The 22,598-nt window shown below is 38.5% G+C and overlaps 1 protein-coding gene across 5 annotated transcripts in view; it reads right to left on the bottom strand.

Annotated features, from left to right (window-relative positions):
* Positions 1 to 22,598, bottom strand: part of CDK14 (cyclin dependent kinase 14) — a 701,998-nt gene that overhangs the window by 278,482 nt on the left and 400,918 nt on the right. For all 5 annotated transcript variants that reach the window (XM_057504492.1, XM_036911780.2, XM_036911782.2 and 2 more), the window contains one exon: positions 3,038 to 3,158. In XM_057504492.1, coding sequence (XP_057360475.1) covers positions 3,038 to 3,158 — 121 coding nt within the window. The remainder of the gene's footprint in view (positions 1 to 3,037; positions 3,159 to 22,598) is intronic.

Below are 22,598 nucleotides of genomic sequence, written 5' to 3'. Positions count from 1 at the left end.
CATTAAATTTAATCCCTTCAAATAATCCCAAGTGACCTTCTGCTTTAGAAAACAAATGCTTCTCCAAACGTATTTGTGAGCTTCTATAAAGAAATATAAAGCTTATTTAGAGCAATGACCTCCATAGCTAGAGCAGAGCTTCCTGACAAGGGAGGACACTACAGAAAAGCTGCTTTTCACATCAGCACTTCTCTTAATGTGGTTTTTGTACTTGGTAAGCCCCTTCTGGTTTAGAAGCTTAAAGATGATTTCCTACACCTTGACTTTCAAAGAGTTATAAAACCCAAGAATTAAGAGAAGTTATACATGACACAATGTCCAATTTGATTCTTCTGCTTAAATCCTTCACGGAGGGAAACAAAGGTATCAAAAACTATCTTTCTTGCTGAGTTCTCAAATCACACAGGATATTCCCACAATGCCACAGTGCTGGAGACCAAGAGCAGTAAATCATAGCAGGGAGAGCTCTGATTCCCATCACTGGCTGCCAATGTTAATGCATATGTGTCTTCATTAATATTTTTATTGCCTGTGGCTATTTAAACAGAAAACTGGAAAATGTAACACTGGGTATGGATCGTTAGTTTTTAGTTACTACCCTAATGCCTCAGGATGGTAAATGAACTGTAAAAATAGCCTGAAACCACTGCCACCTGCCTCCCTCCTATTGTCCATGGGTTCATATTTACACTTTTCTTTGGTGCAGCTGAGCCATGACTCAATTACAGTCCCATTTCTAGGTCTCTGAATACCCAGCATCGATCACTGATTATGCAAAAAACAGTGTCCTGTGAAATTCTGTCTAACTGGAAAAGTACATACATTTTACCTGACTTATAGGATAATGACAAAATGGCTTTTAGAAAATAGTTTGGAATGAATTCAGACCCAGAATGACAGACTTAACACACATGGAAATGAAAAGCCAATAAGCATGGGAAACTGCTCAAACATAACACATTTACTATTTGTTTTTGGCAATCAACAACCCTGGCAGGCAGACAAAAGGGCATTTGGGGTCTACTATTTTCTATGAGTTTTCCTCCCTTCCACTTAAATAGCAGTCTTCTTATGTGTCATTATGTCTCTGTTGAAAGCAAATTGGCAGAAAGTACCCAAGCCCTCCACCTTAAGGGAACAAACACACACACTCACATAAAAGAAAGAAAGGGTGGGTGGTGGGAGAGGCAGAGAGTGGAAATCAAATACTGCATGTCAGAAACAGACATATTACCAGTCACAGTCCATGGGGCTCTTTGTGCTTTAAAGAGCACTTTTAAAGGTTTGGGAAAAAATTAGCCAGTATTGTATAAAAAACAGCTACTCCTGATGATGAGAAGAGAATCTTAACTGAACTGCCAAACACTAAGACAAAACTGGCTGTAAGCCACAAATATTTCCAAACTATGTACTATTAGCAGAGTCCTTAAATGACCTCACTGCAAGACAACCTAGAATTTCCATACTAAAAAAGAGAAAAAACACTCCATAATTCGAGAGTTTTCAGTAATGATTATTTGCATGGCCATCTCTTAACTATACAGCAGAAAGAAGGAAGGGAATGAGATAGTTAGGAACTGATATCCTGATGCATCATTGACCTTTATTTCCAACCTCTTCCTCCATTGCAACTAATGATCAAAGTATTTATTTTGCCCTAGCCTTGGAAAAAAAAACCTGACTGTACAAACAATTATCAAAAAAAAAAAAAAAAAAGCAGGAAGGGTGATGAAAAAATGCATTAGATCAGCTCCTCAATGATAGATGACCATCTTTACCCATAGTGTTTTAGAGCAGGCATTACAATGGTTTTAGATTTATTACAAGACATTACAAAATGTATGACAATAGATCTTAGGCTGTTTGATGACCCAGATTCTTTATAGCTCTATTGAAAGCAACAGATCTACACTCCATAAAAACAAATATATCTATATGCACACAGAACATTGCATATATTTTCAGTGGCTTCATAGATTCCCAAATCCTATTCCTAGGGGATTTGCTAGAAAATCTACATTGTACCCCCATCACAAGAAGCTTGACTGTTTTCCCACCACAAACTATTTGGATCAAAATTACTAGAGAAGAAGCCAGGCCTCATCACAGCCTAATTAACTAAAAGCCCAGATTACTGAGGGTAGAGCAGTGAAGAACACAACACATGATGAAGTTGTGATGAGGTCATAAACATTAAATGAACACGTAGCTGAATCCTATACACAGGGCATGGCTATTCATGGAAGATGATTCCTGCTACCAAACAGTCATGTGCTATGTGAGGTGTTTTACTATGACCACAATTGTGAGTCTAGAAAAGAGATTTTTCTATTAATAATGGCCATTTTCAACAGTCACTAATAAGCCTTTCCTGACTGCTAAAAATGAGATTTTCCTTATCTATTTGATTTGTATCACACTGGCTTGGGAACTCACTGTACTTTATCAGTAGTAATAATTATGCATTAAATCTCACCAGTCTTTGGGCCTCCTATGATAGATGTTTAAGTTTTGCTCAACCACCATGTGAAACTGAGACTACTGAAATTAAACTTGTGGTATTTTAAAAAATTATTTTATTTCATTTTGGATAATTGGTACCAACAGTTTTTGGGAGTATACTGCACTAAATTTAGTGCCTAGCAGCTATACCAAAATTTTCAGACAACTGTCTGGGCTTTGTTGTCTATTTTAATATGCTCCCTACTACTTCCAAGCCATACTGATGTTTGGAGATGTATACTTCCTTGTTATAAGATAGCCATAAATTAAGACCCTTAGGGAGAAAATTCACAGTACTGACAGAAAAATGTCTGTCCCTGTCCATCAAGAACTATTACCAGACACCATCTGCAAGAGAGTTTCCAATTAGGGAATATTTCCAGTCACATTTTTTCAGAATCCAGCAGTATTGCCCTACACAGGAGAATACTCCTGCACCATTAATCTACACTCAAACTGTTGGGGTTTTTGTCTAGGTCTGACGCAAACCAAACACCACAGATAGATTAGCTAGAGTAAAGTTTCCATTTCTCACCACATGTCAAGGCAGGTGGAATATTCTGTTGAACCCAGGAGAACATCTGGAGGTCTGTACCACAAGGTAACCACTTCGTTGGAGTATGTGTGGCTAGGGACGGATTTTGCTCTTGCAAGACCTGTGGGTTACATGAAACATAAAGAAGTTTAATGGGCATTAATAGAACAAAGGAATTTAAATTTGAATGTTCATAGCTTTAAAAGGTCAATGTACTGTAATACAGAACAAATGCAGTGTCAAGGTTACTAGACAAGCTGAGGAAAGCATTCCCTGGTCTACCTGTTTCAAGCACATGCTAATAACCAATAAGTCATTTACATTTCCTTAGAAAGCATCTTGAATCTAATAAAATCTCAGGAGAGTAAATATATGATTCATAAACTGGTAGATATTACAGAGAAGCTTAGAGATATTCTTGCATTTCCAAAGGATGCTTCATGGAACTCTAGCTCTGAGAGTTAAAAATAAGTGTTAAGAGAAAGGGTTCCAAGGTCAAATATCTGAGAAAAGATAGTTTAAAAAGTTAAAGAGGTCTCCATACTGCAAGACTTTCAGTGCCCTTAATTTTTCAAACATGTATTATGAATCTGCAAGAAAAGAGTATGACACTTTTCTCAAAGGGTTTTTCTAACTTCTTTTAGTTTCAGTGTTCAATCAAACACTTGCTGGGAAATGCTTACTCAGGAAACTCATTTGAAAACCACTTTAACAAATAATTATAAAGGAATAATTAAATAAATCTAATACATAGAGATGGTGAGATAGAATATAGTAAATTAAAGTGTTTTCTAATAATTTTTTTAAACTGGGAAAATGGTCACAATAATATGTTAAGTGATAAATTATGTGCAGTTTGACCTCACAACCATAAGTACTTATGCTAGGAAAAAGAATGGCACAAAATATATTTGAATGCTTTCAGCATCTGGCTCAGGAATATAAGATTATCCATTTTTTTAAGCTTTTCTGTTGTTTTCCCAAATTTTCTACAATGAACATATAAATTCCTTTAAAAGAAAAATCACAAAATCTAAAGATGTTATTTTTAAAAGAAAAAACTATTTGTGATAGCTTTCTATCTAGCTATGTTTGTTAATGACAAATGCAGTTTTATTTAAATCCCTATGATGCTTAAAGCACATAAAACATTTTTACAGTGAACCTACCATAACATAATCATTTTAATGTTCTGATTTGTTCAATTTTTATGTAGTACTTAGGAACATGACTTTTCTCCTGCTTATTTCACACTGATACTCTCTTTCCTGTACTATAGGCAAATGTTGAAATTAATAGGACAGCTAGTGAGACAAAGAAATTCTAATTAATTCAACTGTAGTTACAGTCAATTTTTCTACAATGCAGTTTTTATAATAAAAATGTCATATTATAAATTGGTTAATGTCTATACGTATTCCATATTACAATGTACAGCTTATACATGCACCCAACATACACATACACACACACACACACACACACACACACACACACACACACACACACATATACACATAAAGGTTCCCCACCTTTTCTCGACATGAATGGAATAACTATTTTTGATAACAGATTTCCATAATAACCTCTACTTCTTTTCTCTGTAAGGTTTATCTTATCTCTATTCAGGCAAAACTGAGCAACAGCCAGGACAACAAGGATGGTAAAATGTTTCCAGAATTTAGTAATCCCATCAAAAGGTTTAGTTCCTTTAGTTCCTTAAATGAGCATATTCCTATACAGAGGCCAAGGAGCTAAGCACAAGTTCTGAAGTTGGTTCTGACTAGTTCCATATGGTATTGTCAAGTCAAATGGTATGCCAAAAACATTCAGGCTGGATTCCCTTTGTTTTCCTGAGGCCCTGTTGATAGAAAGTAAGGCCAGAGGGATAGGGGAATGAAAAAAATCTGAGATTTTCTTTGTCAGTTCAGGCCAGGCTAGTTATAAAAGACTGTGATATTCTCAGTTTTAAAGGGAGAACAAGACCTCAATAATGTAGAACTGATACAAATCAAAATCATTTTATGTGCTTTTGGGTCAGTAATGTTCAGGCTGAATAAAAATTTGTACAACTGGTTAAATATTTTTGGAAAATATAAACAGGGCATGCTTTTTGCCTACATTATTTTCCTCCTTCCCACATGTTTAGGTAAAGGATGGCCCAAATTCCATTTCACAGGGGCCACATAACTTTGCTAAGCAACAGTAAAAATGAGCTTGCTATATCTAACTTCAGTGTGCTCAGTTTCTTAATATGGTTGCATCATAATGTGTCATATTAAAGGATGTTGTTATATTTTTAAGATACATTATTCTACATCACTTGAGAAAACCTCTTTCATCATCTCACTTTAATATAGTCAATTAAAACATTTCTTGTGAGAAGTGGCCTATAAATTGACAAACTAAAGGTTTTACCCCAAAAATATTCTGGTTCAATTAAAAAGATAAATCCCAAAACTTTCAGGGAGACAGCAAATTATTACAACAAAGTGACTCAAAAAAATTTTAAAAAAAGAGTATACCTCAAAGTAGGAATATATAACTACATTTTTTATAAATGTTTTTGGTAAATACATTGCTATGCATTTATACAGTTCATGTATCAAAACACACTTTACGCATGCAAAATTTATTGAACTGCATCCTCCAGCTGAAGGAAAACTGTAGGACAGGATTAATTAGCACAGCATGTGTGAAAGCTTTCTTTCTGTTCCTTGTCAGTTGCTATGGTTGCACTGCAGGAAGAGAGCTACACTACCTTTTTAAAGGATGAAGTTCATGGGTTACTATCAAAACTTCTTATGTTGATGTTTAGTTTGAATTAAAAGTCAAAAAGCAAAGTGAAATGCTAACCAGATGAGCACAGGTTGCTTACGGGGTTGCTGCTTTGGCTGAGTGTGTGCATATAAAAGGGTACATGTTCCTATGGGCAATGAAAATAACTTGCCTCACAATTCAGTGTACTCAGTTTTAAGATGTTATCATCTCTAACTAATGAAAGACACTAGAGTAGAGTAAAAAATCCTCCTACTTGAGCCCCACCATCAGCTACTCAAAGTTGGGCCACCTGGATACTAGCTAGAAGAGCAAAACTTAGAAGCTTTATAATTAACATTTCACCCAAAGGAAGGATTCCTTCTCATATCTCTGTCAGATGTTATCCAACGTGTGCAGTCACCCAGAGCCTCGTTCTGCCCTCTGTCAGGGATGTGGAATAAACCACGCGGTAGTGCTTCCAACATCTGCCCTAAGCAGACCAGTCATCCAGCATCAAGAAGTGGAGGCACTTCAGGCCTTATCCTAGCAGCTCTCAGCTTCAGTGGACATGGCTGACCACTCCCCTTCTTTTAAGTTTACTCCCTTGATCTGTCAGATAAAGAAGAGTTCACAGGAGTGACTTGGGCTCCTTCTGGGATCTTTCTCTATCTGCCCCTTGACTGCTGGTTTTAAAGTTATTATATTCAAACCCGTGTTTTCTCAAATGTATATATACCATGTAGGTAACTGTGGTGAATGCCATGTTTTAATGTCATCCACAGGTGAGTTTTCACAAGATTTGTCTCCAGCTCATACTTGTCCCTGGGCTTCAGATTTGGGTCAACTGAATTCCTCACTAGCGGTAGCTACAAGGATGTCCCATAGGCACTCCACACGACTCCTTACAGCCGTCTGCATTGTTAATACAAGGAATATGCCATGAGTCCAAGAGCAAATGCATTTTACTAATAAGTTGTTTTAGGTTCTAAAAATAGCATAGTTCTTTCATGTATACACAGATGTATATAAGATTTTAAATTCCATGCATTTCTAATTATTATTTCAAATTCCAATGCATCTTTGTTGCACATGGTAAAGTTGATTAGGGATTGAGTGGTTCCTATAATTCTATGGAGGAAATTGCTAAATTTAGGCTAGACAATGTCCGTGTCTCTGCTTTGACTAAGGAACTGAGAAAGAACTGGAAACACTGACTTGTTTCTTTCTTACTAAGTAGAATAATGGCAAATGCTAGATGAATTTGCATAGTTCAACAAAAATATGATATAAAGGAGTATCTTTCACCACTTAAGTCTTTCTAGAGAATATGCCACTCTTTCATGCTTATCTGTGGTTTCATTTTATATTAGAGCAACTTCCACACCTCTTCGAATATACCCCATTTTCCAAACTGATTTTTAACCAGATTGTTTAATCAGAAAAAGAGTGTCTTGCCCTTAGTTAATACCAAAATCAATCTCTCTAAGAGAGAGGCTCCTTTTTTCACAACTTGACTCCAAACAGACTTGAATTCTTCGGTAATATTTTACCATTTGACAGTCGCTGGAAAGGGAAAGACTTCTCTATTCCAGGAGCCAGTCTATGGAGTATGGACAGAGGAAGGCTTTTATATTTCTTTCCCATTCCATAGTTTTGGGAACTGGCCAGGAATTTTTTTTCATATAAATTTTTAATGGAGTCCTCTCCCTCCTAGAGGATTTATATTAAGTAGCTTATGATGTGCTAAAGTAAAAATTCTTTATTGCTGTTCTTAGAGCAATCAATAAACAAACTATCAAACAAATCAAAACAAGTATTTTCTTCTGGTGTTCTCCAGAGTTCTTTAACCTCTTCCCTCTGTACTTGACAAGTTTCCTGGATGATCTTATTTACTCCTGTGGCTTCAGTTACTATCTGTATGCTGATGATCTCAACTGCATATTTCTAATACCAATCTTCCCCTAAAACTTTATATTTCTATATAAAAAATATCCACTTAGATCTTCCATAGGTATCACAAACATTTCTCCTGTCCCCAATCTCCAACCAGTACCACCTCCTCCAGTATTCCATAACTCATCATCAAACATCACCATACCTCCCTTCACCAAAGCCTGAAGTCTTATGTCTTTATAGGCTCTGTCCACTTACAAAATTACAACTCAATAGATTTTATTTTATAATTCCCCATTTTTCTCCCTCCTCCTTATGTCTTTCTCATCATCACTTGCTGGATTGTTACACTAGCCTCACATTTGTCCATGGCAAAGAGTTATCAATTTCAAAAGACATTATAGACAATAAATGATCTACATTTATTGAAATTAATTCTATTGAAAATTAAAGTTTAATTGGAACACATTTCAATGTGAATAATAGTAAAAAGATTTAAGTGCTCAATCTTTCTCTATAAGCACTATGAAAAGTGTACAGCCTTCAAATTTCCCTGCCCCATATTTGCCATCATAGGAAGCAAGAAATATGGACATTTTGAGGACAGGTCTATGTTTTTCATTACATGTTTAATATCACACAATGATGTTTAAGGTGAAAAAAAAAGTTTTGAGATTTTAATAATTATAATATCCTTTTCTTTCCTTCAAATGAAACATATTTTTGTTTCTATCCAGACTTTTATTTTAATAGAAGCTACTCTTTACAAGATTCCAAAGTCCCTTAAAAATGTTTTGATTGGCATTTGTCAGTCTTTCAACTGAGTTATAGTAGTCTTTGAAAATAAATTCTAATAAAATGAAATTAAGTCCAGAAGACATTTAAACATGGTAAGACAATATTTAATTTTGCTCTGATTTAATTATCTTTGAATTTTTTTAAAGTTAACAAATTATGCTTAATTTCTATCTTAAAGGGCACATATTTTTTATATCTTTTATATTAAGTAACAGAAGTGATCATGTTTTCATATAGATATTCTAAACAAGAAATGATATATTCAAAATATAAATATCATACAAAGGAAGCTTTTATTTTCCATTTTGTATAGGAGATTAAAAACAATATATGTCTCTGGGAAATACAGCTATAAATGAAATGAACAGATGTGGTGGTAAGACCAATGAATCAGAATTCTTTGGCTGCCTACCATATGAGAAGCATGCTTTTGTTGTCAGAGCATTAGCCTATATACTGGAAGACTGGTGATACGAAAAACTAAACTAATAGTGGTTCTAACACTAACTAGTTAGTTGTGTCTTCTTAATTAAGTCACGTAAACTCTCTAACATGTGTAAATTAAGGGGCCTGAGATCAGAGTAACAAACTATGGTCTGTGAGCAGGCTGTCTCTGAAAATGAAACTGGCTAGAACACAGCTTCCCCCATCATTCATATATTGTCTAGGGCTACTTTTGTGCTAAATAATAGAGTTGAGTAAATAAAAGAGAAAGTATGACCCATAAGGCTACAATATTTAGTATCTAGCCCTCTAAGAAAATGTTTGTTGACCCACGGGTCACACTAAGGAAACGTTAAAGTCCAAGTTAGTGATCCAAAGAAAACGTTACTAAAAACCTTGCTCATTATATGTATTAAGATCATATATGTTCAAGTTCTTAAAAAGCCCTTGTAAATAATTCTACCTCAACAATCCCATCACATCAAATCTGTTATTAGCACACAAGGCTAATACAAAATCATTTTCAATATAGTATATGTGAATATATCACCATTTTCACAGTCCACTGGCCTACATTTTCTAGTTTCTGCTTCTCAGTTAATGAAATTTGTAATTGTCATTCCAATACTGGATGACAACACAATATAGGAAGTGAATTTCATAACCTGACTAAATTGGCAATTCTGATCAATTTCTATATATATGATTAGCGTCCAAATTTTAAAAATTAAAGGTAAAACATACTAAATGCATGAGAAGACTCTAAGTTTTAAATCAAGACATCATATTCAGATCTTTTAGACCATTTACTTATAAATATATATTAATATATACCAAAATATTATATGAGTATGTACTTGTATGTGTTGAAGAGAGATTACTTACTGAATAATGTCAACTATAATTAGGTCAAATAAGGTAAGCATAGTTATGATTTTATGTCAGTGGTATGCTTTATACTTAATAGGAAAGAAGCCAATCTATGAAGATGAAATTATACATACACAACATTTGAAATGACAACATATGCTCCCACATGATTATTAGCATTCCAGCTTAACAGATGGGAAACTAATCTATTTCAGGTCATACAGTAATAAATGACTCTGCCAGGATTTGAATGTAGATAGTGCCACCATCTTCCCAGGATGACTGGGCATCTGGGAACAAATGTGGTCCTGGGATGCAGCTGGGAAGTGGCACAGACTGAATGTGTCCAAGGTCCAGAATGGCGACAGGTCAGTCACCTGAGAGAAGGAAAGGGATGGGGTGAGGACAGAGATGGAGGGGTGATAGGAAAGAGAAGTGAGGAGAACAAGCTGGTTTTACTGCAAGGAAGTTCCAATATTTTGAGTGAACTCAAGAGAAGATGGCTGAGGTCCAGAGAGCCTCATAGAACAATCAGACAAAGCCCTCAAGGCAAGGAGCAATTGGATAAGGAAGTACTCCAGAGAAATGCTCAGGAACCTTCAAGTTAGGGGCTGATTGCTGAAATGAGAACAATTCTTACCTGCTGTGTTTCAAAGTGGAAACTGTCAGAAAACAGTGGCCCCAGAAATGGAGTGGTTATCAGTCCAGAGGCTGTGATAACCTAGGGAGTTACAGATAGAAATCCAAGCATTTTCAGGGTGGAGGGGAGACTATTCATCTTACAGGATCCGAAGGGCCCATTATTTTCAGAAACCTCAGACTTGGGTGTGGTTAAAGCTAATCTGAAGGATAGGTAATAACACCTAAAGAAAAAGTTCTTGAGAGGTACCCTTACTGAAGGGAATTTTTAAAAATATTTCATGAGATGAAAATAAGCATTTACTTCAAACTTGAACTAAGAGGCTTTTATGTTTTTAAAATAGTACATGTCCAACTGACAGTTCAAATGAATGAGGCAGTAATTGAGCCAATTCAAGGGAAAAAAGGCTTGGATCATTCTGAATAATTACAATATTTAAAAAAAATTTGTATAGTTGCTGTCCAATTTTTCTGAATTATATTCTCCCCAGCTCTTGTTTTTTTTTTTTCTTTTATCATACTGTTTAAGCAGAGGTCAAGTTATATTTTGGGCTCTTAACACTGTATTCAATGCAGGATTTCAGATTTACAATTAGAGGAAAATACCTACTAAAAGACAGGCACATGCTTACTGCATTTTGATGATTTTAAAACATGTTTTGGTGAACCAGTGACAATCTTGGTTGTCTTAAAATTGGGACTTGGGCATCACTAATGTAGTAAACAAATATACTTCAAATCTTCAAAAGGAGGTATACTGAGCATTGGGAAAGTATCGTCAAAGATAGAGTAACAACATGAAATAAATATGTCACAATCACTGCAGAGATGAGCCACAGAGCTTTGTGCTGGAAAGGACCTAACACAGTCTGTATCTTCTGTAACACTATCATTTCTTGTGAGAGGGAAATCAATGTCCAGAGTTCTGTCCGTGCTGCCCCACTTCTTCAAATCCATTCCTTCCTGTCTCCACCGCCCCTGCCATGTTAGGCCCTCAAACTTCTTCTTCTTGGGTCTTAAATTAGAAAGAGCACCTTGGTCCCCCAGCCAGCATGTCTGGCTTCCCATTCCTTTCCCATTCCATGCAGTGTGTAAGAGCTTCCTCTCTGGGGTCAGATGGGACCACAACTCACAAGCTGTGTGGTTTGGGGCAAGCTGCCGAACCCTACCTTCATCTGTGACATGCATGCAGGAACTTCCCTGCGTAGTGTCTGTTTGCTTCTCCTGATGCAGTCTTGCCCACCGGCTGCCCATTCTGTGTTTCCCAGGGTCTGACCTTAATGGGCCCGTAATTAGAGTCCTTGGCCCCGTGGCCTCAAGCTGCGTTTGGCCAGTGGGGGGAACACTGACCAAAGATCACAGGGAAAGAGAAAAGAGCGGTTGCTGTATTTGTTCCCCAGGCTCTTGACCAGCTGGGCAGGGAAATGGCAGTGGCTAAGGCCTCCCTTGGATGGCTACCACTCTTCCTCAGTGGCTTCCAGAATCAATTTCTCTCTAATCCTACAGCAGAGGAGGGAGTGGTAAAGGTTCCCTGCTATCACTAGCCTGCCGGGGTTTCACATCTTTAACCTTGCCCATGGTTTCATCACTAGTGCCTTGATCAACCTCTCCTTAATCACCCTGCTGGAGTTGCCCTCTGTTTCCTTCTGGAACCCCGACACAATGAACACGCTCATGTGATATTTGTGCAAATTCAATGAGAAATGCATGGAAAATGCATAATCATGCATTTGGTGTATATGACACTCAATTAAAACACCAATTAATCAGGTCACTTCTCTGCTGAAGAGCTTCATGGATCCTTTGGGCCTTATCCTGAAAGTCCAAACTCCAAGGAATAAAAACCCCTGCTATTACTCCAGCTTTGTTTCTTTGCATTCCTTTCTATGTTCTAGTCAACTGTTAGCAGTTCATCAAATTAGCTGTAATTCTCTGCTTTCCCATCAGCTGCTTTGCACAATATGGTCTCTCATCTTGGAAATCCATACTCAGTTAATGAACTCCTACATGTTCTTCAAACCCATACACTGGCCAAGTTCTCCAGAGCTTCCTTGACTTGCCCTCCCCTTCCAGGTAACGAGCCTTCCTCTGTTCTCTAATTCATGACAGCCCTGAGCTGGCATGGACACCCCAAGCAGTTTATTCACATGCCCACCGCCACCTGGCCCACACAGGATGACGGTGTCCCTGAAAGGAGGCCCATGATTCATTTGCCTTTGAACCCCCAGCCCTTGGCATGGCGTCTGGCCAGTCTATTGTTGGACCGACATGTGCAGTGAGAACAGCCACCTCCATGAGCCCCTGAGACAGGGCTCCTACAGCAGGGTCATGTGTATGTCATCCTGGCCACAACAGGGAGAATCACCAACCCCCCTGATCCAGAGCACTCTGCCTTTACCGGTCCTAAATGCTGGGACTTTGCGTCAGGACAGAAAATCTCTCCCTTGATTCTAAAATGTTAAAAACCTAATGTGAACAAAACTGAATCACATAAAAGCTCATGATCCTTTCTTTTGGCAAGAAGTACACCCAAAAACATATGTTTAATCCCTTTATGATGCTCACATATATGTTAACAAAAAATACAAAAGATATATATATATATTCATACCATAAGGCTATTAACATACAAGCAACTGGCTCTCAAAAATGCAAGTGAACATACTTTCCTAACAAATTCTATGATTTCTTAAACTTTGTCTAACATGATATTTAAAATTTAGATAAGTGAAACCTCAAGAATTAATCAATCTCTTCTCAAAATTTTCATGTAACACCTCATTTTTTTTTCAGCTCACTTGGCAGTAAGCATATGAAACTGTTTCATTTATCTTTTTATCTCTGTTTATCTCTCCATCTATATAAAAGCTCCTTCTGAACAAGGATCATTTCTTACGATTGCCCCATTTCTTACCATACCCCACCTCTTCTGCATCCTGATATATCACTGAGTCTTCTTTAAAACGTAGTACTTAGACAAGACTAAGTCTGTCTAATGCTTTTTCAGATAGGGGATCTATTCGCCTCTGCTTACTAGGACCCCAGCCTATGAACTAGAGCACTCTGGTGTGTTAAACGAGCTTAGAGCCCAATTATGACAATTATCAGGTGTCTGATTCTGCATGGAACCTTAGCTGCCTCTCAAAAAGTTAACTTAAGCATAGGAATAGGTATGCCCAAACCTGGGATTTTTTTTAAAAACCTTGATGAACAGAAGCACAGAAGCACTTCAAAGCTTCCAGCTATTCAGTTTTACTGAAGGAAGAGACCTGAATTTACCTTTGAGGCTAACTGCAAGTTAATGGCAGTTTCTGTTATACAAATGCAAAGCGAGTCCCTTCCCATTGTTCTGGAGCAAGCTGTGTGAGTAACCTAAACCTTGAAGTTTCAGAGCAAAGGGTTCAATGTAAACCAGGAGCATGTTTTGGCAGACCTAATAGGGTTTTGTGGCTCTGAGGTTTGAGGAAGATGTTTGCTGTCTCAAAGAACACAGAGGCCCCACACGGTGCTTCTCCCAGTTCTCGATCAGACGTTTTCAGGAACCCAGAGGACTGAAGAAACAGTAGGTAGGGAGAGCTGTTTTTCATCCCACAAAGGATGGAACCAATAGAGCCCAACTTGCAGTAATGTTTAAGTCTAAATCTCACCAGGACTCCTGCCACTGGGCTGCTGGGTGTGATTTGGTATAAATATTAAGTGCTATGGTTGTTTATTTGGGTGACAGGCCAGAACCCCTAGTCCTGTGGCAAAAGGATGGATGGTGAGCCCCAACCAAGATCTGAAATTGGTCCTCCCTGAGACCTTAAATGCTCATGAAAAAGAGACTCCCCTTTCCGGAGCCTTGGGGCCCAAACGCCACGAAGCATACTGGGGTACACTCACTTTGGGGAGAGAGAAGCCAGTCCTAGGCAGAGACAGATAAGCAGGAGATAAACAGAGAGAACCCCCTCTCCCCACACTGAGGAGGGGCCTCTAAGTTCTGAGCACAGCATTTCCAACAAGAGCAAGTACAGCATTTCCAACAAGAGCAAGTGGCACCCCAGGACTTCCCTGAGCTGCCCTGTGCCACCTCAAATGCTCCACCATCCTAAAATCTTGTTGGAAATGATAACCTGGTGTCATCCATATTATAGCAGCCAAGGGAAGTACCTGTTTTGCCCTTGGGCAGATGGCAAAGGAGGCCAGAATGGCCACTGGGGAGCCAACTGTGCCATCAGGCCCATCAGAGATGGTTTTATGGTGGCATCAAGATGAAGAGCAGAGTGCAGAAACATGAGGCACCTGATTCTGATGTAACAGGATAATACCTGGAGTACTTGGGCAAATAAGCAGGGCCCACAAGGAGGAGCCCCTGTGGGCATCACTGTAAAGGAGCAAGCCCTAAAGCAACTGAGGGGAAGTGCTCCAGGCAGAGGGCACAGCCTGTGCCAACATCCTGGGACCTCCCAGGGACAATGAGGAGGCCTGTGGTGGAGGGCAGTGCACCCAACATGTGCTTTGGAGTACCCGTGCTTCCTGTACCCTCCCCACGTGCCCTTCTTTGCCACTTCCCACATCTAACTCTAGTCCCACCCCATCCTCGAAATCCCTCCCTCAGCCTCAAGCTCAGAAGTCTTAACTCCATTGTGGACTTCCCCAGAGTTGAGCAGCACCCGACCTGTCACCCAGCACTATACCTTGCAGCACTGCAGTCACTGGAAGTGACCCTAATCTATTGAGGGCAGAGGCCATGTCTGATTCTTGAAAGTCCCCAGCAGAGGGCACAGAATGAGTAATGTGCTCACTGAGTCAACTATTGAACTAAACTTGGAAGTTACTGGGGATGTCTCAGAAGTTTCTCAGTGGCATTACTCTAGGCATTTAGCCTAAATTTATACACACAAAGATTTATGTAGTCATACACTGTGGCACTGTTTACAGTAAAAGACTAAAAATGACTTCAAATTCCAGGATAAAACTAGCTAAATAAATTATGGTAGAGCTACAAATTGTGCCAACAAGGCTGATACACCTATGGGTAGTAATCTGAGACCTCCTATAATACACAGTTAAGGGAAAAGGCAAAATAAAGAACACTGAGCACATCAGGCACAGTGCGTATATAAAAATACGTGTTCAGATATGCATATTACATCTCTGGGAAGAGACAAGAAACCAGCAAAGATAAGTGACTGTGGGGAAAGGAATAGGGAAATGGAGAAAGAAACTTAATTTTCACGATACTCCATTTTGCACCCTTGGAAATGTCTATTAATGTGTGCACAAGTTGCTTACTGTAAAAAAACAATAAACAAAAAAAACAAAAAAACTTAAAAGAAAGAAAGAGAAAAGATCAAAGAAGTCCTCACCCAAGTGTATGCAGTTTTAGCAACTCCTCTGCCCCACCTACATGCTAGTGTATTTTGACTTTATTTCTTCTTACTTAGTAGTGTAGGTCCTAAAATTGCATTCAGTTTAAATGACAGGCTTTCCTAGTGTTGGTGGTTGGCAGCAGTGATTAATGACTGGGTGGAACAAGCCAAAATCAACTATTATTTAAATTTTCTCAAGAGGAGAGGATTAAAGATGGCGGCGTGACAGGCGAGACAGGGCTTCCTCCTAAAACAACATATAATACAAAAATATAATTAATACAACTAATCCTGAAAGAGCAACAGGAAAGAGGACTATGCCTGATTACATACACCTGGAGGAAAGAGCAGACCTAATGGAACAGGGTAAGGAACCAAAGCTGTGGCCTGGCGGGACCCAAGTCCTTCCCTCACCCCAGCTCACTGGCTGGAGGAAGAGAAATGGAGTGGTGAGGGAGTGGAGCCCTGGGACTGCTGAATACCTAACTCCGGAGATCCATTCTGGGAGCATAAACCTACATTTCATGGTGCTTGCATGGTACTCCTGTGACTAGGGGGTTGGATAGCTAAGGCAGGCAGAATTCCTGGAGAGACTGAGATTACAGGCACTTGTGGAAAGCAGTGATCCATATCCACCTGCTCTGGGGCAAAAGAAAGGCGGGCAGTCTGAGAGACTTCCTAAAAAGTAAGCCCTAAGGCAAGAGGGCTGCTAAAGGGGCAAGGCTGCACAAAGCTTACTGCTCAGGAGAAAGGACAGATAGACAAAATTGTCCAGGTGCACTCTGCTCAGAAGGTTGGGAACTTTCAAGATCTTCAGGTGCCCCAGTTCCCTGGCTGGCTACACAGCTCCACGGACTCCCTTCGTGATACGCAGCCTACTGTACCTTTCTCCCAGCCAGCCCCACCTGGCTGGCAAACCGGGAAATGCTACCCTGGCATTAGGGCAGCCAGAGGGGAGACCTGTTTATAGCAACTACAAATGCAAAGCATAGAGGCTTATACCTCTGTGTTCGGCCCACTGGTTCAGGCAGTGGACACAGGAATAGCAGCCGGGAAACAGGAACAGCACTTTTCTCCCCCGAGGCACCAATACCACTCCCCTGCAACCCTCAACATTGCTACAGGGGCTGAGCAGCTACAGAGAGTAAAGCTTCTGGGCCCTAGAGGGTGCCAGATACAAACATGAAACTCCAAAGAAACCTGCTTCAAACTAAAATTATTAATACAACTACTGAGAAAGACTTAAATGACAACAACCTCATGAATCTTCCTGAAAAGGAGTTCAAAACAAAAACCATTAACATGCTAATGGAGGTACAGAAAGATATTCAAGAACTCAAGAATGAATTCTGGTCAGAGATCTGATCGTTAAAGAGCACAATGGAAGGTATTAAAAGCAGATTAGATACGGTGGAGGAGACAATAAATGAAATAGAAACTAGAGAAGAGGAATACAAAGAAGCTGAGGCACACAGAGAAAAAAGGATCTCCAAGAATGAAAGAATATTGAGAGAACTGTGTGACCAATCCAAATGGAACAACATTCCCACTATAGGGGTACCAGAAGAAGAAGAAGAGAGAGAAAAAGGGATAGAAAGTGTTTTTGAGGAGGTAATTGCTGAAAACCTCCCTAATCTGGGGAAGGAGATAATCTCTCAGGCCATGGAGATGCACAGATCATCCAACACAAGGGACTCAAGGAAGACAACACCAAGACATATAGTAATTAAAATGGCAAAGATCAAGGATACGGAAAGACTATTAAAAGCAGCCAGAGACAGAAATAAGATCACATACAAAGGAAAGCCAATCAGGCTATCATCAGACTTCTCAGCAGAAACCTTACAGGCCAGAAGGGAGTGGCATGATGTATTTAATGCACTGAAGCAGAAGGGTTTGGAACCAAGATTATTTTATCCAGCAAGATTATCATTTAAATTTGAAGGTGGGATTAAACAATTCCCACATAAGCAAAACTGAGAGAATTTCCCTCCCACAAACCATCTCTATGGTGTATTTTGGAGGGACTGCTATAGATGGAAGTGTTCCCAAGCTTTAATAGCTGTCAGCAGAGGTAATAAAAGCACAGTAAAGAAAGTAGAAAAGCTAATTACTAAGTGAATGCAAAACTAAATTAAGTTTCCCCAAAGTAAATCAAGGGATAGACAACGAGTACAGAATATGATACCTAATATATAAAGAATGGAGGAGGAGAAAAATAAAAGAACCTTTAGACTGCGTTTGTAATAGCATATTAAGTGAGTTAAGTTAGACTCTTAGATAGTAAGGATGCTAACATAAAACCTTTGGTAACCACGAATCTAAAGCCTGCAATGGCAATAAGTACATACCTATCAATAATCACCCTAAATGTAAAGGGACTGAATGTGCCAATCAAAAGACACAGAGTCACTGAATGGATAAAAAAACAAGACCCATCTATATGCTGTCTACAAGCAACTCACTTTAAACCCAAAGCCATACACAGACTAAAAGTGAAGGGATGGAAAAAGATATTTCATGTAACTAATAGGGAGAAAAAAGCAGGAGCTGCAGTACTTGAATCAGACAAAATAGACTTCAAAACAAAGAAAGTCATAAGAGACAAAGAAAGACATTACATAATGATAATGGGGTCAATCCAACAAGAAGATATAACCATTATAAATATCTATGCTCCCAACACAGGAGCACCTACATATATGAAACAAATACTGAGTTAAAAGGGGAAATAGAATGCAATGCATTCATTCTAGAAGACTTCAATACTCCACTCACTATGACAGACAGATGAACCAGACAGAAAATAAGTAAGGACACAGGAGCAATGAACAACACATTAGAATAGGCAGATCTAACAGACATCTACAGAACTCTACACCCCAAAGCAGCAGAATACACAACATTCTTCTCAAGTACACATGGAACCTATTCAAGAATAGATAAAACTCTAGGCTGCAAAAAGAGCCTTAGTAAATTTTAAAAGACTGAAATTGTACCAACCAGTTTCTCAGACAACAAAGGTATGAAACTAGAAATAAACTATGCAAAGAAAATGAAAAACCCCACAAGCACATGGAATCTTCACAACATGCTCCTCCATAACCAATTGATCAATGACCACATAAAAACAGAAATCAAACAATATATGGAGACAAATGACAACAATAACTCAACACCACAAAATCTGTGGGATGCAGGCAAGGCTGTGCCAAGGAGAAAGTATACTGCAATACAGGCGTACCTCAAGGAAGAAAAACAATTCCAGTATGAGCAGTCTAAAAGCACAATTAACGAAACTAGAAAAAGAAGAACAAATGAGGCCCAGAGTCAACAGAAGGAGGGACATAATAAAGAAAAGAGCATAAATAAATAAAATTGAGAAGAATAAAACAATAGAAAGAATCAATGAAAGCAAGAGCTGGTTCTTCAGGAAAATAAACAAAATAGATAAACCCTTAGCCAGACTTGTCAAGAAAAAAAAAGGACTACTCACATAAACAGAATCAGAAATGAGAATGGAAAAATCACTACAGAAACCACAGAAATACAAAGAATTATCAGAGAATACTATGAAAAATTATATGCTAATGAACTGGATAACCTAGAAGAAATGGAAAACTTTCTAGAAAAATACAACCTTCCATGGCTGACACCCAAAGAAACAAAATCTGAACAGACCAATTACCAGCAACAAAATTGAATGGGTAATTAAAAACCTACCTCAGACGAAAAGTCCTGGACCAGATGGCTTCACCGCTAATTTTATCAAACATTTAGTGAAGACCTAATACCCATTCTCCTTAAAGTTTTCCAAAGAGTAGAAGAAGAGGGAGTTCTTCCAAACCCATTCTATGAGGCCAGCATTGCTATAATACCAAAACCAGGCAAAGACACCACAAAAAAAGAAAATTACAGACCAATATCCCTGATGAACTCAGAAGCAAAAATTCTCAACAAAATATTAGCAAACTGAATTCAAATATACATCAAAAAGATCATCCATCATGATCGAGTAGCATTTATTCCAGGGATGCAAGAATGGTACAACATTCAAAAATCCATCAACATCATCCACCACATCAACAAAAAGAAGGACAAAAACCACATGATCATCTCCATAGATGCTGAAAAAGCATTCGACAAAATTCAACATCCATTCATGATAAAAACTCTCAACAAAATGGGTACTGAGGGCAAGTACCTCAACATAATAAAGGCTATATATGACAAACTCCCAGCCAACATCACACTTAATAGCGAGAAGCTGAAACCTTTTCCTTTAATATTGGGAAGAAAACAAGGAGGCCCACTCCCCCCACTCCTATTCAACATAGTACTGGAGGTCTTAGCTATGGGAATCAGACAACACAAAGAAATAAAATGCATCCAGATTGGCAAGGAAGAAGTTAAACAGTCCTGTTTGCAGATGACATGATATTGTACATTAAAAACCTTAAAGAATCCACTCCAAAACTACTAGATTAAATTTCTGAGTTCAGGGAAGTTGCAGGACACAAAATTACTACCCACAAATCTGAGGCATTCCTATACACTAACAATGAACTAGCAGAAAGAGAAATCAGGAAAACAATTACATCACAGTTCTATCAAAAAGAATAAAATACTTAGGAATAAACCTAACCCAGAAAGTGAAAGACATATACTCTTAAACTACAAGGCACTCATAGGAGAAATTAAAGAAGATACCAATAAATTGAAACACATCCTGTGCTCATGGATAGGAAGAATTAATAATGTCAAAATGGCCATCCTGCCTAAAGCAATCTATGAATTCAATGCAATTCCTATTAAAATACCAACAGCATTCAAAGAACTAGAGAAAATCATTCTAAAATTCATATGGAACCACAAAAGACCCAGAATAGCCAAAGCAATCCTGAGAAGGAAGAATAAAGCTGGGGGCATTACGCTCCCCAACTTCAAGCTCTACTACAAAGCCACAGTAATCAAGAGGATTTGGTACTGGCACAAGAACAGACCCATAGACCAATGGAACAGACTAATGAGCCCTGATATAAACCCAACCACAAATGGTCAATTAATATATGATAAAGGAGCCATGGATATACAATGGGAAAATGACAGTCTTTTCAACAGCTGCTGTTGGCAAACTGTCAGTGACATGCTGAAGAATGAAACTGGATTATTGTTTAACCCGATACACAAAAGTAAACTCAAAATGAATCGAAGACCTGAATGTAAGTCTTGAAACCATAAAATTCTTAGAAGACAACATAGGCAAAAATATCCTGAACATAAGCATGAGCAACTTCTCCCTGAACACATCTCCTCGAGCAAGGGAAACAAAAGCAAAAATGAACACATGAGACTACATCAAACTAAAAAGTTTCTGTACGGCAAAGGACAGCATCAACAGAAAAAGGCATCCTACAGTATGGGAGAATATATTTGTAAATGACATATCCGACAAAGTGTTAACATCCAAAATATGTAAAGAACTCACATACCTCAACACCCAAAAAGCAAATAACTCTATTCAAATGTGCAGAGGATATGAAGAGACAGCTCTCCAGAGAAGAAATTCCGATGGCCAACAGGCACATGAAGAGATGCTCCACATCACTGATCATCAGGGAAAAGCAAATTAAAACCACAATGAGATATCACCTCATACCAGTAAAGATGGCTACCATCGAAAAGACTAAGAGCAAGAAATGCTGGCATGGATGAGGAGAAACAGGAACCCTCTTCCAACACTGCTGGTGGAAATGTAAGCTAGTTCAACCATTGCAGAAAGCAATATGGAGGTTCCTCAAAAAGCTAAAAATAGAAATACCATTTGACCCAGGAATCCCACTCCATGGAATTTACCCAAAGAATACAACTCAGATTCAGAAAGACATATACATCCCTATGTTTATCTCAGCACTTTTTACAATAACCAAGATATGGAAGCAACCTAAGTGTTCATCATTAGATGAATGGATAAAGAAGATGTGGGACATATACACAATAGAATACTATTCAGCCATGAGAAAGAAATGAATCCTACCATTTGCAACAACATGGATAGAGCTGGAGGATATTATGCTCAATGAAATAAGCCAGGTGGAGAAAGACAAGTGCCTAATGATTTTCCTCATTTGTGGAGTATAACAATGAAGCAAAACTGAAGGAACAAAATAGCACCAGACTCAGAGACTCCAAGAATGAACTAGTGGTTACCAAAGGAGAGGGGTTTGGGTGGGAAGGTGGGAAGGAGGGAGAAGGGGATTGAGGGGTATTATGTTTAGTACACATGGTGTGGGGGATCACAGAGTAAACAGTGTAGCATAGAAAAGTCACATAGTGAATCTGCGGCATCTTACTACACTGATGGACAGTGACTGCACTGGGCTATGGGTGGGGACTTGATAATATGGATAAATGTAGTAACTACATTGTTTTCTCATGTGAAACCTTCATTAAGAGTGTATATCAATAATACCTTAACAAAAATTTAAAAATTAATAAATTTTCTCACGACTACCACCAATTGTCTTCTAAGCTTGTCTGGAGAAGAGCTGTTTTAGCTTCTATGACCTTGGAGAGGCTTGCGTGAGCAATTTGAGTCATCACGCAAATTTGAAGGTTTGTGTTTTTTTTTAATCTTCTTTGAAGGGAAACTTGCTTCCAAGTATAATACTTATAATAGATTTCCCCAAGATGAAAGTGTCAAAACTGCCTAAGCAGCGAAGATCTTTTAAAAATCCTTTTATTGCATACAATGAATGTTTCATGTCTATGTCCAATTTACATGAAGGCATGCTGCTCTAAATAAC

The sequence above is a fragment of the Manis pentadactyla genome, chromosome 7 (genome assembly GCF_030020395.1).
Source record: "Manis pentadactyla isolate mManPen7 chromosome 7, mManPen7.hap1, whole genome shotgun sequence".
NCBI lineage: Eukaryota > Metazoa > Chordata > Mammalia > Pholidota > Manidae > Manis > Manis pentadactyla.
This window is presented reverse-complemented; position numbering and strand designations above follow the sequence as displayed.